At 40.8% G+C, this 15,442-nt stretch overlaps 1 protein-coding gene across 1 annotated transcript in view; it reads right to left on the bottom strand.

The window, feature by feature from the left end:
- KLF13 (KLF transcription factor 13) overlaps positions 1–14,443 on the bottom strand; it is a 28,160-nt gene extending 13,717 nt beyond the window's left edge. Inside the window, exon 1 of the mRNA XM_036389922.2 lies at positions 13,499–14,443. Within this exon, the coding sequence (XP_036245815.1) occupies positions 13,499–14,039 (541 nt within the window). The 5' untranslated portion in view covers positions 14,040–14,443. The remainder of the gene's footprint in view (positions 1–13,498) is intronic.
- Between the last annotated feature and the right edge of the window lie 999 nt (positions 14,444–15,442).

The raw sequence follows: 15,442 nt of genomic DNA, 5'->3' as shown, positions 1-15,442 counted from the left end.
TCAGGTTGTTAAACCACCCTCCCTGTTTAAACAAAGCTTCAGTTTTTTTGTATACCATAGAGGAATTAGATTATATTGTAACAGTTCTAATGTTCTAAACTGCCCACTTTTAAAACAGGTAAACTTTTTAGAAAAAACAATTTTCAATTCAACATTCAACTCTTGCAAGTCTCATTTACATGTTCTATTTTGTAAATGCTTTCCCTGTTTATTTTGCATCTCCTTGCAGCCCCCTCAACCACAGCTGTATGAAAAGGAAAAAAGAGCACAAGTTACCTGCTCCTTTCTAGTTCCAGCTTTTTACAGTCTTTTCTATGTGTCTCTACAAATGTTTTAAGCACATACCCATGCAGGCCTCATTCTCATATCAAATCAGAAAATAAGTACGAGAAGGTTTTCAGCACTTCTCTCATTAACACCCAGGGTGTGACACAGCCTAAGTGCAGCTCAGCTGCTGTGACCACCCCGCCCTCCTGCCCGTTTGATGTCGGTTTTGAGGAGAGCGGGCGCAGCTCTGAGGGAGGCGGCCCCACCAGCTGCGCCTGACGTGTCAGGTCACAGCGTAGGAGAGAGGCCACGGCCAGGGCTGGGACTCCATGAATGGAGCATTTGCTGCATTGTGGAGGATCCAAGTCACGAGCCAATTGTCTAAGTATGACTCTGGATGTGAGACATAACTAAAAAGCTGAGATCTTACGTAGAACGCAGACATATTTCAAAGACAACTTTTCCAAGGGCATCTTGATATATATAACATACCTTTCAAAAATAGAGAGGTGTTTTCAAAAAACTATCTTACTACGGACTCACAGAGAGTAATCAACTGGATTCCCTTTTTCATGAGCAAATACTTCTTTTCCTACTTTTCCATCTCAAAAGTAGTATTGAAGGACACATCTATGCTATTTTAAAATTTCTAAAATATGCCATGGCCCCTTTAGCAGCTCTGTCTTCCTTTGCCTACTGCACCCATGTCTTCATTGCTTGCCTTTACAGAGCACTCTGTAAAGTGTTAAAACTCTGTTAAACCCAGTTACATGTCATTGCAGAATATGGTTTATTTGTATGAATGATGCCACAAGGGCTGCCCAACAGCCACCATTTTCTCTGTAAGGATTTAAAAACCTTATTCACATGTAAACCATTTCACCTTGTGAGAGATCAATGATTCTTTAGCAGAGATTCTCAATTCTATGCGTCCATATATGTCAGGTAAAAATTCAGTAGCTGTAAATGTAGGCAAGCTGTGCAGATCTATTCTCTAACAGACCTGCTCTTCTGGGTGAGGAGAGGAAATCCACTGGTCTTTCTGGATTTCTGAGGTGGAGCACCCATTTCCTGTTTGCAGGAAATTAGTTGACCACATTTAACACGCCTGACGCACAGGGGCTAATGAAGTACTCTAAAATACAGGATATCATTGTGGCCAGATTTTTTCAGGAGAAGATTCCTGGGATAGGGAACTTCTATGAAATATAATAGGAATTGCACCATTACAATGGAATTCTAGAAGACATCAGTGTCATGTAAGTCTGCAGGCTAGTTCCAAAACCCTAGGCACAGGATATAATTTTTACTTTGAAAAAGATCACAGATTCCCTGCTGTTCTTACTTCCATTTGGACTCCTGCTTAATCTAAATCTAAAGTCCTAAATCTGAGGACCACAAAATTATTTGAACCTTATTTCCTGTCCATATTCCTAGCTCTTGCTGAGCACAATTCTGGCAACCTTGGGTCTTGGGCTGAGATTCAAGAATTGCAATATGCAGAACAGCGAGGTTCATAAACTTGAGTAATCGGGAGGTTCTGTTACAACAGACAGACTGTGAATAAACCCAAAGAAAATAGGAATTGCAGCTTCATGAGTTGTGGTGTTGTACCCTGACTTAGCTTTGAGGGATTGAGATGATCCAATCATTGCTGTTGCAGCTTGACAGTGCCAAATGGGACAGCTTATTATTCATCCCAAAAGATGTGATGCACAAAGTACTTTGAACTTGATTTTCAGCCAATTTGTTGGAACTTGTTTCTGCTTTCTTTTTAAAATTAGTTTTTAGAGCTCAATTTTAGAATTTGTGAGTAATGGACAAATAAGAGAAAAACTTAGATCTTAGAAAAAATGACTCATCGTTACACTGCACAAAAGCAGGTATGTGTTTAGCATTTTTTTCAGAAGAGAAATACCTCAGCACTGTGAAGTTAGCTGTCTGCATGCTCATCAAGGTGTGTTTTATAATTAGAAGAGTCAAGCACAAGACTGACCTAGGAACTTAGGACTCTTTTTACATATTAAAAAAATTAGATATTAAAAAACCAAAGGTGGTCTCATTTCCAAGTGAGAAACATCTCTGCAGTGAAAATTACTGTTGCTCTTACTGTGTTGGTCTGTGAAACCACAATATATGTACTCAAATGAAAAAAGTACCAGCACAGTCACTTCTTCATAGAGGGAATACACCTTACAGACCTTACACGGCACTGATGAATGGTACAGCCTCCTTAGAACTATTTGATTGAGGAAACAGTTATGTGATAATGTGGATTTCTTTGCAAATGAGACTGGAACTCAGTTCCTCTACAGCATTCAAAGAAGAAAAACTATCTAGCACACCAATCACATCAGCTCCATCAGTGTTTCTGTAACAAATTTGTGTAAACCTCTAAGAAAGCAATTTGCATGTCAGCACTAGAAAGACAGCTTATACCGAATGAGTTTGAGTCTCCTGCAAACAACAGTGGTCATATCCAAGTGACAGTGTATGTTATCATCTTTCCAAGGATACTCCACACACAGAACCAGAGCTGGCTCTTGGAAAGAAGCTTTCAGCAAACATTTGGACAGAAGTTCAGCAGAGGTATGGAATGTTTTTCCAAACTAATTAGTCTGTAATTCACCTGCAAATGCTAACCTTAGGACCACAAGCTGATGACATAACCTCAGAAAGTACAGCTGCTTTTTTAAGAATTCATTACAAAAGCAAAGCACCAGCCAGATAACATTCTCTCAGAATATTTTTGTAACTTATTATATTCTTGATGACAAAAAATAAATTTTAGTAATTTTTGCCTTAAAGACAAAACTTAATCTAGTGATTTGTACAATCAAGAGGAACTAGTCTCTTGCATGTAGAAATTAAATTATGTTCCTGTAAACAATCTGTAAGAACACCAGTCAGGATTCTTTTTTTCACTGAGAGGTTTGATGTTAGACTGAGAGGAGGGAAGTACTCAAATCCTTATGAATCTATCAAACATGGTGAAAAGATGAGCTAGGATTTTTTCATTTTACAGAGTCCTAAAGCTTCAAGGAATGAACACCAGCCTATTAAATAATCTCATTTGAAATTATAAGGAAGAGAAAAGGAAGTATCAAGTAAAAGACATGGGTTTAAAACAGCATATTATCACAGAGGTGATTTTGTTTTGATAAGGTCACTGATATTGGTTTCTCCAGAGGCCATACTGCTCAGAAAAATCACATTCAGAAATGCAGATAAAACAGACGAGTTCTACATGACTTTTTACCAGTAAGCAGTGTTAGCAAAAAGTCTCTAAAATGTGTAGCCCTTCACCATGCAAGCCCTTTTGGTATGAGTCGGGTGAGAGTTTATCCTTGGAGAGGAAAGCTGTATTTGCTTAGTCCACATTGCTTACTGGAAACTTCAGCCAATTACTGCAGTAGGGTAAGAAGCAGAATCACAAAATGTTCTGTTCTTTTTGTTGTCCTTTTTTTTTTTTTTTTAAAGAACACCCCTTTGGGGACTGACTGAAACTTTTCTTAGAAGATACTGGTGCTGAACATCTGTACTTTGACAAGCAGTGTTTAAAAGCTGTTTCTCATTACACTTTTGTCTCTGCGCTATATAGTTAGAGCTTTGTAAATTATCACTTTAGTATAAGGTATCTGACAGTCATGTTCCTAAACACATTCCATCTGCACGTCCCAGTTGTAGAAGTCTGGGACAAGGTTCATGGTAAAACGTTTGTGGCAGTTGTTGTACAATATTTGCTTACATCAGTGAGCGCAGCAAAAGTAACATTGTCATCTGCCGGACCACTTCATTCTCTGAAAGTGACCAATGACACTTTTTAATTAAAATGGCTCCCCAGAAGTTACACTGCTACATTTGCACTCCAAGCTCCACCGGATGTTGGCTTAAATCATATCTGATTTGGTCAGTGAGGTGGTGCCCTTAATGATATTATCCTGCAAACTGAAAGGAGATGCCAACACAACAAAACTCACTCAAGCTGAAGGAAAATGTGGAAAACTGGTGTAAATCTTTCAGCATGGTAATTACCTCGATCTTGTGTTGTATCTGAACTCGTTTGCAGATGAGATGTTAAGAAAGCTGTGGAATTCCTAAAGGAATGATGAGTAACATTGTTCTCACAACTTTCAGCTATGCTCCTCATAAGGTTACTGTTTCAGACCCCCCCCCCACAAACTCTGGCAGTCATTTGAAAACCTCCAGCTCTTACCTGAGCTGCAAAATCCCTTGCAACAGTGCAAGGGATTCTGCAGTGCAGGTAAGAGCTAGAGGTTTTGGGCACAGGGAGGATTCTCCCTCCAGGTTCCACCATTTGAGCAATGCTGAGTTAATCTACCAAGTTGTGACAGCCTATTCCCCTTTCAAAGTCTCAGCAGCGTATGGAGGAGCAGCAGAATCAGAGTCAGGGTTCACTAAAAGTTATATTTAACTGTGCAAACCCACTTTTATGTGTATTATTAATGCAATGCTATATATATGCATATTACATTTGCAGGTGGTGGGTTAGGAAGAGGTTTCTTTCCCAATGAAACACAAGATTCTGTGCTTAAAAAACCCCATGTGTGTTTCCTTGTTAGGGACACTGAGAGTTGTTTTTTTTTAAGACAAGTGGTAGGTGATTAGCTAGAGATAGTCTTACCTCATATCATACACCTTGAAGTAAAACTGATTCTATTAAATTCACACCTAGCATCTACTAAAATTAGTAATCAGTAATTAGAATTACTTTACCTCATGATCAAATTCTACATCTTCTCCGTCATTTGAAAAAAAAAAAAAAAAGAGCTTTTTTGATACATTTCTTATAGACCTGTTTATGCTAGTAACATGTAGGGTACCTCCTAGTTATGTAGGGGTACCTATAAATTCCAAAGTATTTGCTTTTCTGGTTGCCCACATATTTGCTAATACATTTCTATTTAAGCTAGAATTTGGTTCCAAATGTTGCCAGTCTGAGTAATTCTTAAATGCCAGTGAGAAGAATTCAGTAGTTTTCAGTGATGAAAGCTGGGGGAAATAGATGGTGTAAATATGGTACATCTTTGCATAAAGGGCAAAATATATATCAATGAGAATCCAATCTGAAAGTAATCCTTTGGGGTATTTAAGAAATTCAGTTTTGTTTTGGCCATGTTAGGAGAATTTAGAAGACATATTTACAAATACATCCTGAATTTATTATACAGTCATGCTAAAAATTCTATTGGCACTGCTTGTATAGATATATATACAGCAAATGGAAGTTTCCATTGACTTTGAGGGGCTTTCAGTGCTCTGAAAGCATAAGAAAGCTGCACACAATTTACATAGGGCTTGGAAAATATATCAATCACCAGAACAATCAAAAATTGCCATGGCCCCCATGTATTAATGCTCATCTGCAGTCCTTCTGCTGGCATTTAAAAGAGATTGCAAATTAAAATTCAGTAAGCCCCTACATATAAATAACAAAAATTAGTCCATGGTTCTGTGAGGTTTTAGCAGCATCTCTGTTCTATTTGTTATACCAGAATAAGGCCTAAATTACTAGATTAAAAATGTAGGAAAGCACTATATTCAACTGGGAGGTTTGCAAGAATGTAAAATAGTCTCTGAAGTCCCAGTCTAGTATGTAAATTTGTACCAATGTAATTTCATTTATTTACCCTGAAAATGCAAAATAAATATTTTCCTGATCTATCAACAAACAGCTTATAATTTCACCAAAAATTTGCAGGAAACATCTGAAAATGTACTAATCTTTCTCAGCTGCCTCCATTCTAAGTTCCTGTAGTGGAAATACTGACTGTTGTTTACTTTAAAAAAGCTCAATACATCACTTCTGACTGCTTTACCTCACCTGATCTTACTCTGGAAGAGTTAGCATTTCTGCTGCTCTCCTTCACCAGCTTTAAAAGCTACTGTTGAAGGTAGTAAGGCCATAACTAGCATGCCCATTCTGCTTGGGTATTTATTGTCAAGGGATATTCTAGCTAGCTGCAGGACCGAGGCAGATGGAAAGATGCAAAACATGCAGCAGCAATACTGTTCTTTCATATGACTTTTTCAAGGTCCTCTATTCCAAAAACTCATATAACTTATAACCAAATAACAGAGAGTGGTCTGGTAGGAATATAGTGTGCAATAAATCTAAGATAGCTTATTGGTCCATTGGCTGTAATATCAGCAGATACCCAGTCACCAGTATTTTGCCTATATTTCCTGAGAGCACTACAAAAGGACTGTAAGTGATTACAGCAAATCTTTTCCTTGCACTAGAGGTCATTTCAGGATATGCTTACTTTAGTACCATTTGACTTGTGCCAAGTTCGTGGTTAGTAAATGCTTTTTATGTTTAGGCTGCAAAAAAGCTTCTGAGGTCGTTTTTCTACAAGTAACCACAACGGTGGCAATCTGAACTTTTAAAATTTTTATTTTATATTAAGTGGAGGCCCTGTAAGATCTGCTGATTCTGCAAGACCTGAAAAATACAGGATATGTGTGTCTGACTTCAGTGCCTGCACTTAAATAACCCACATTGTCTAGCTATTGTTAAACTGAAAACAGCAAGATAATGATCTCACTGCCCGTGCAAATCTACCTCATAAAAGCCAAGTGGGTAACAAAGGGAAAAAAGTATACCTATAGAAATTCTACAGAAAGGACCCTTCAAAAGTTGTCCTGCATTTGAACAGCAGAGTATTTTTTTGGCTCTGTCAGCACCAACTACTAGACAGCTGATCCAAGATTTGAAGGGGGTGGGCGGAAGTTGGAACATGCTTAACTTAAAAAACAGAACTAGAAACCACATGTCCAATATAAACAAGTTCCAGGTTTCTGGTCTTGGATGTGCCATAAGCATGTTCAGCCAGACAATAACACAATGGAACAGTTGTTTTAAATGTTTAAAGGTGCTTTCTTTTCAGATGAAATCCAATTGTGAGTTTGTTTCATAAGGAATTTCAGTTTACCAAAAGGTTTGTTTATGCAAAACTTCTGTCAGATACACTTTCCAGTGTCTTGCAGAGAAATGCTACTGCAGGAAAGTCTTCTGCAGATCATTCTGAACACTCTTGTCCATAGGGCTGTGATTAATTTCTAATACAAACACAGCAATCAATTGCAACTGTCCATTCATTAAAAACTTTGCCTGCCAGTTTATTCCCGACTGTTTGTAAGACCTAGGTCTTGCCGCTGAGAAGGAAAGTGCTACAACCAGTGCCTAGGTTGAGGAAAACAACTGGAGAGTCATCCCTCTTCACTACTTCCAATAGTAATAGGTTTCATTACGCTGGCCCTATGTCCCACTTCCATGCTAAATGAAAAATGGTTTGTGGAAAGAGAAGCCTGTGATGTTTCTGATTTTTCATTATACACATAGTTGTAACAATGATAAGTACAGTTTTAGACACAGAGTTGTAACAATGATAAGTACAGTTTTACTTTAAGTGCTTTTTACCTACAATATCTAAATTCTGTTGTTACCAGAAACTTTATTTCTGTGTCTTCTGCATGATTAATATCTCGACAAAGACTGAGGAGAAACACGGGGAAAAGGAAATGAAGGGAAGCCTTTCACAGAGAAACCTGTATAACCATCAGCACAGGTAGTTCCCCCTAACAGCCAATATTAATCAAGTGCGTGGTAAATACAGATGTCATCCAGCTGGATTCTCCATGCAACTAATTTAGCCCTAACTCTTTTGCAGCTGAATTAACTGAATCTTACTATTCAGTCTTGAAGTGGCCACGGAAAAGGAGTGAGTAGGAATTGTTCTACTTTTCTTCCTGACTTCAGGTCCTTTTGAAACATGTTTTAAAATTTGCTTACTCTTTAAGAAGTTTATGCCCTGTGTTTATTTCAAAGACTTTTATATTAAAAAACTTATAGCATATATATATTTTTGTTCTCTTCAATGAACACAGCTTGTTTGATCCAGGTTTAAAATCAATACTTTTAAATAAGAATTTTAGTCTTGAGAATTGCATTGTAGGGCGAGGACTCAGGCAGGACTTTGAGGGAAATTGTTCTATGTTTTCTACTGACTTTTTTTATATGTTGAAATTTTCTTAGAGGAAGTAAGAAAGGAGTTGCAGAGCACTTTCAGAGGAAACACAAACAATGCATTGAAAATCTGTATTGCTTTAAAAAATACAGGCTTATTAAGAGTTAAGATTATCAGTTTTCAGAAAAAAAGTAGCAGGCTGCTGAAGTTCTTAACACTGAAAAAGAAGGCTGTTGCCTTAGGCTGGAAAGACAAATGTTTTGTGAGGCTGATATTTGAATCTGCCAGAAGCCATCATTTGGGCCCATCTCAGAAAAAAAACCAAAAAACTTATAGAAAATGTTTTGATGCACTCAGCAAAGTAAGGAGTGGAAGGCACTTAAGGGACACAGCAGCCTAGAGGCACCTTGCAGCTTTTGGATAATCTGGGTGTATGCTAATGAGACTGAAGGAAGCATTCAGAGCCTACGAGTTGTTTCTAACTTTTAACACAAGAAATCAAACCCAGGAGGCCCAACAAGCAGAGGGACAAATTCATTTAGTCTGTCTTTTTGCCTTTGGGAAATCTGTGCTAGGGAAAGGCCTTTTCAATTTCCTCTGGCATCCTGTCCAGAGGGAGTGCAGCTCTCCGTAAGTCCCGGTATGCAGAGCAGCCAAACTGGCAGCTCAGGAGGAAGGATTGAAGCACCAGCACCACTCATTTCATCCTGCTGTAGACAAGAGCTGTCTGCAGTCCTCCTTTGCACTGCTCTTGAGTAGCACAGAAGGCCCTAGGTTGAGTTTCTTCTCTTGTAATCTTTTCCTTCAAAGCCTTGGGTCTTCACCAACTCTGCCTACCTGCTACACACATACACATATATGCCTTCAAGAGTCACTGTGTGCCTAGAGACAAGTTAAAAGAAACCTCAGCCAGGTCTAGTCCATGGGTTTTTATTTAACTACCTATGGTTCTGGTAATCAGCAGGTGCTAAAACAGAAGATAAAGTTTATTTTTATGATAGAAAAACTTGCTTCTTACATTGGTTAATTAGTTTCTACACACAGGGATGGCATCTTTATTCACAACTTAAGGGAAGCTGTGCTTTACTGTTTTGTTTTGAATTAACATAGTGTGACCAAATCAGACTTACTAGAACTGAAAGTGAAATCCAAACCTCTATTTAAAACAGGTAATTTGTACTTTACATAAAGGCCTCTTTACCAGCCTGAACACAGACCATATACTCCTCCTGTTTGTCCAGCCTGTTATGCTCTTGTCATACTTGTCACAGCAAGGTCTGATTGCTTTATTCTCAGATTGTTTTCAAATACCAATTACTAAGACTCCAGGCTGAGACTGGTGCCCAGTTCTCCTTAACTTCTGCTGATTTGTGCAGACTCATTTAATTCTGATGACTGACTGAAAAGCTGTTTCTGTGTTATGATGTGCTGCTTAGTGCTTAGAACTAGTAAGTTTAGAAGGACAGTTTAAAGGAGTTAAATTAAGGTTTATTTTGTGTTTTCTCTGCATTCCTGATGGTGATGGAGATGGCTAAAATCTTGAGAGGTCACAATGATTTGGTGGGGAGCTGCAATGCATAGGATTCTTGTGATTCCTGCTCAAAATGCCATTGTTTTTTTCTCTATGTATAGATGTGTAATACAATGCAATAAACTGGGACTCTCTACAGTCTCTCAGAACACAGTGGACCTGGACAAGGCTCTGTAAGATTGTAGCCTGTAGATTGCTATTAGGCTCTGTACTGTCTCCCTTCTACCACTGGTGCATCAAGAGACTAACTGGTTTCCAGTAACTCCAGAAAATGTGCTGAAAACCTGCTTAGATGAAGGGGAATTCTGTCATGTGAATTATTTATCTGATTTTTTGTAAGTCCTTTGTGTTTAGGAATTTTCTCAGTGGAGAGGATTTTTAAAATCCGTGCATCAATGAAACCTTTCTTTATCAGTGGGGTCAGTATAGCTTAGGATAAATGGGGGTGCTGCCTCTGTGGACCACAACAGAGCTTCTGAGATCTACAGGAAAAGTATTTGGACTTGACAACTACCCACTGACACTAAATATAACCTTCTGGTAAACATTAAAACTTCAAGGGCTTTGTGGCTGATGATCATGTTGAACTCCAGGACATTCAGTGAGAGACTAGAGTGGAAAACAAACATGAAAAGAAACATAGGGGGATGGGAACTTTGAAAGCTTGTGGAGAGAACAGAGAAGATTTTGGTGATTTTTTTTTTTTTTGCCTGGTTCAAGGGTTTCCAGTGTAATAAAGCTGAAGTATTCATAAGGCTGAGACAGGTTAACCAGTAATGTACAAAAAAAGCTCACAAGAAACTGTGAATTGCTCCAGCACATTTTGTCCTAACAGGAGTACTAAAAAACACTGTACACTGAGTAAAGAACAAAAAGCAGATGCTCTTGGCATTTCCATCTTGGTTCTTCTGCTTTAAATAGGAGAATTAGCATCCTCTGCACTATGGTTTTTACGTCATGTATATAAGCTCTGATATCTGGCTATAATTATCAGAAGGATTTCACACAGAGCACCAAACAGCTGGAAAATAGTATCAGCTCTCAGTCCCTATCAATGTGGGCTGGATTTGATACAATAATACTTGGAAGGTTCTTTATCTCTTTGACATAAGCTCAAGGATCTGGTCTATCCTTCCTAACACCATGAAGACCAAAACCTTTACTTTCTCAGCAAAGTAACAGACAAGGACAAGCAAGTTTCTAAAGCAGATCATAAACTGTTTTTTCAAGTATCTCTTGCATGATCATCTGTTATCTTCTAGCCTGCAATGCTGTCCTCAGCCTTCAGGTCACCCCTAAATACCAGCTCATCTAGTCTTACAGCACATGGAAGAAGTTCTGCTCCATAGCAGAAGTTTTGACCACTCTTAGCAAACATGGTTGGGACTTAGTTGGATAGGTGTTTAAAGCAGCTTCCATGTGTAGCTGGGGCACTTTCACCACTGCTCTGTGAGGTGGATAGCCATCACCCTGTCTATCTGACAGCTGGGCAGACTGATGTGTTACTTGACTAGCTCAGGATGACTAGAAAGCAGAGAAGTCCCAAAGCCCTCGTTCTAAAGCAGTAAAACACCAATGTGTTTGTAAGAACAATCATTTACCAGTGCTGGAAGTGATCCCTTTCTCTGTTAGTTTAACTCTTATTGTCTTACAAACTTTTTTCAAGGCTGTAACAACTTCTTTTAAAGATAGAAAAAAAAAATGCAAACATCTTAGAAAATATTCTGCAAGGAGAGTAAGAGGCATTTAAGCCTGTTTAAAACTCAATCTAAACAGAGACAGACCTGTTGCCAGTGAGGAGGGAAACTTGGCAGTTTTGCTTAAAGCTTCCCACACAGACACTGGAGACGAAAGAAAACAAAGAAGCTGTAGTCCCTGAGGGTCCTGCCACTCCCTGGGCAAAAACAGTCCCTTCCCTGCTTTTCCTTTAGCTCTCAGACACACATGTGCTCTCTTAGTGCCATTAGTACAGCAATAACCAATTGAGCCCTACAGTCGTGGAAAAAATACAGGAAATGAAGAGTTAAAAAAAAAAAAAAAAGGGAAAAGAGAAAAAAAAAAAAAAAGAGAGAACTTGGAGGCGAGCCAGCGTCCCCGAATGACTCCGCTCTGCCGGCAGCCTGGAGCGACACTCCCCGCCGGCCCTGCCCTCCCTCCTCTCCCCGCAGGGCGGGCATGCCAAGCCCTCCTCTCTTTATCAGGGCTGGAGTTCCCCTTCTTGGTCTCTGGTTGGAAACCCAGAAACGTTTCTAAATTTATCTTTCCCTTTCAGGACAATGGCAAATGCCAGCAATAAGAGAGCAAAAGAACTGAAAATTAATGGAGACAATTCCCTGCAAGCCGAGTGGAAACACCTTTTCTGTATAACTCCCAAGGCGGCAAAAAGCAGTTACACAGTGCAAAGCAGGACAGGCTGCCTGGGGTGCCAGGAACACACTGTTCCTTTGGCTGTGTGCCACAGGGAATTGTCCATCCATATGCTCAAATTTGATGGGGCTTTCTTCTCTCCCACAGAGACCAAAGCATACCATCAAATTAGACTGGCTCTTACTTTATCTCAGGAAGGCAACAGGAAAAGCTGAAGGCATGCTGAAAGTAAGGCCAGCATGGGTGAGGCTGACACCTCAGAGCTAAAACTGCTCAGGAGTTGTGTCATGTTTAATTCTGAGGATCTCTTTCTTACTGCTCTTTTTGAGAGAATTGACCATACATCTTAGCAAACTAATTTGCCATCTGAAATTACTCAGTGGAACATCTTGCACAAGTCTGCTCTAGTCGGTGTGGTGCCTCCACACATGTGCTATGATTGGTGCCTTCAGCAGAGACTGGACTCCTCAATTTTTGGTGTCCACTTTCTGACTGGAAGCCATCCTGTTTCCCAGCACCAGGCAGAGGCGTGAGGTGTGGCAAGTCATGGGGCCTATTTCAAGATGGCCCTCCTAATACTTTCAGTGCAACTTTCTCAAGGCTTGCAAGACTTCCATTTTTTCTGTGGGTGCATCTCATAAATTACAGTAGCAACAAAAAAGTGCTCACCAAGAAGTAAGCACTGAACACTGATGAGTACAAGTTACGGGTTGCATTCAAATGTTTTTTTCTTTTGAATTTGGTTCTACCCAGCTGCCAAAAGCATTTTAGACACTGCCCATATCCCCCTCTCTCCTCACTCATGGTGTCTCCTTGCAACTCGTGTTCAGCCTCTCATCTACCTTCTGCTTACTCCAGCTTTCACAAAGTGTCTGCTGAAAAAAACAGATACACAGCCATGTAGGTGCCTCTAAAACATTTAATTTAAAAATATCAAGAGTACTGATACTTGCATGGGAAGTGATAAGCTGGTATAAAGAGAGGGACTGGAGCAGGGAGTAGGGAAAATGGGGAGGTAAGAAGTACTGGAAAGGGAAGTAGAAGACACACAGAACAAGAAGGCCAGCAGCTAAAAATTACAGCTTGGTACAATCCACACAGGTGACCCACATGCCATTCCCTATGACATTAATAAAAAAGGGCAACATTAGCTTTGAATCTATGCCCAGTAAGGGTTTATTCCCAGAGGGGTTTTTTTTTTGTTGTTGCTGTTTGGTTTTCCCAAGCTTGAGTTCCGAGAGGTGAAACCATAACAGTGGCCAAATAAAAGTTTGTTCGGTTTTGTTTTTCATTTTAATTACCAAGCTGTAACAAATAAATCTCTGGCTGGATTGTAACTAACCTGTATGGGTCCTTAGATGAGCTTTAAGATGGGAAGATTTGCCATAAACTTTTTCACACCCCACATAGTGGCATTTGTGCTTTTTCTGGGGTGATCCAGGGTCAGTCCAGCTTCTTATGCGTTTGTTCTTTTGTCTGGGGCTTGGTTCGTTTACTGCAGCCAGGCTAGTAGGTGTGGCTGCTCTTTCTCCTCCGCTCTTACCAGCTGAAGACAGACTTTCTTCCCCAAACTCCTTAGGAGCAATAGAAATGTGTATTTGTTCTGTTATATCAAGCATCTCTGTTTTTTCCGTCCTTAGAGCAGGTGAGTTTGGGACATGCTGGTTCAGATCTGCTAAAATGCTAGCCACCACAAGTAATGATGATCCATTGTCTTTCCCGGTTTCTCTGACTTCCCGTCTATCTTCTCCATTGGATGACGGAAGTATTGCTGCATCAGGTTGGGGATCAGGCTCCCCTTTAGGACTATGGATAACAGCACGACTTGACATAGAAACAAGGCACTCTGCTGCAAAATGATCCACATATGCTGCTGTTGCCATTTTTCATAAGTTTAAAAAGAAATCCAAACAGACGAAGACAAAAAAAGAAAAAACAAACCAAACACAACAGCGCTCTTTCCCTTTTTAAAAAGATTACACAAGCACACTTTTCCCTCCCTTATTTCTTAGGATCGGTTTGTAGGAGTAAAGGCTGATATCGCAGCCATCAAACCCACACTTTGTTCGTGACGATCACACCCAGCTTGTCACTAAATCGAAAAAGCGTTGGCGGTCCAATGGAAGAGAAAAAGAACAGCAGATAGATCCTGGCACTGGCAGCTTGTTGCTCGGAGCATGGATTAGTGCCGTTTTCTCAAGAAGGCAACGAGCTGGCGATGCGGTCTCGCAGCCCTCCCATCGCGCTGTGACAGCGGACCCGGCACTTCCCGTTATCGCTGCCCGGAGCCGCCCGGACCCCGCGGGGCGTGGCCTGGGGAACATCTGGGCGTGACGTCAGCGCGGGGCCGCAGCCCGCGCCAGCAGGTGGGCGGCGCGCGCAGGGGGCAGCGCCCGCCGGCGGGAGCAGGCGCGCGATTGGCTGGCGGCGCGCGCGGCCGGCACCCTCCGCCCCCGCCGCGGCCGCAGCGCGCAGGGCGGCGCGCGCGGACCCCTCCGCCAGCCCTGGGCGCGGCCGGGGAGCTCCCGCGCCTTTGGCTGCCTCCCGTGCGCACTCTGACGGACGCGAGCGATTCGGTAACACCCGTGTTAGAGCTGCACTGCGAGGGACAATTTAACAGGCGCTGAACTTTACAAGATGAAAACGTGGTGAAGTTGGAACTGGCACAAGTGACAGGAAGGAGCGAGGCTGCACGGTTTGGTCCGCAGCTCCACAGATGGAGCTCGCGTGTGGATTTTAATGGGTTGTGACAGGTTTAACCAACTGCCAGGGAACACACTTGGAATCACCTTCCTGTCACAACTCTAGCACTCCGCAGCCTCGGAATTATTTAAAAGTACAAACGCAAATTCCTTGGGTTTCATTATTATTCTCTGCTTGTAAAAAATACAGCTCGACCAGTTTTATAGAGATTAATGCCTGAATCAAGGAGTTGTATGTGTAATTTATCGAGTAGAAGAAATGCATCTGAATGGAGATCTGAAAGCACTTGTGACACCTATTACCTTTTGCTGGAACATGTTTCTCCAGAGTAATTCCTATGAAATTCATGTCTTTAGCAAAGACTTTTTTTTTTTTCCTCTGAGACAGAGATGATCAGAGGAGGGGTGCATTGGAAGTCCTTCTTTCTGGAGGAAAAGTTTTGTGGAGTTTGAGACAGTGTGAGTGGAAGTGAACATCTGTTCCAGAAACCCAAACAGTTTTGCTGCTAGGTTGAGCAAAAAGTTGGTTTCATACATGTGAAAATACCACATTCAGGAGTAAAGACTGCTTATGCTACCACTGT

Source organism: Molothrus ater, chromosome 13 (assembly GCF_012460135.2).
Source record: "Molothrus ater isolate BHLD 08-10-18 breed brown headed cowbird chromosome 13, BPBGC_Mater_1.1, whole genome shotgun sequence".
In the NCBI taxonomy this organism is placed as follows: domain Eukaryota; kingdom Metazoa; phylum Chordata; class Aves; order Passeriformes; family Icteridae; genus Molothrus; species Molothrus ater.
This window is presented reverse-complemented; position numbering and strand designations above follow the sequence as displayed.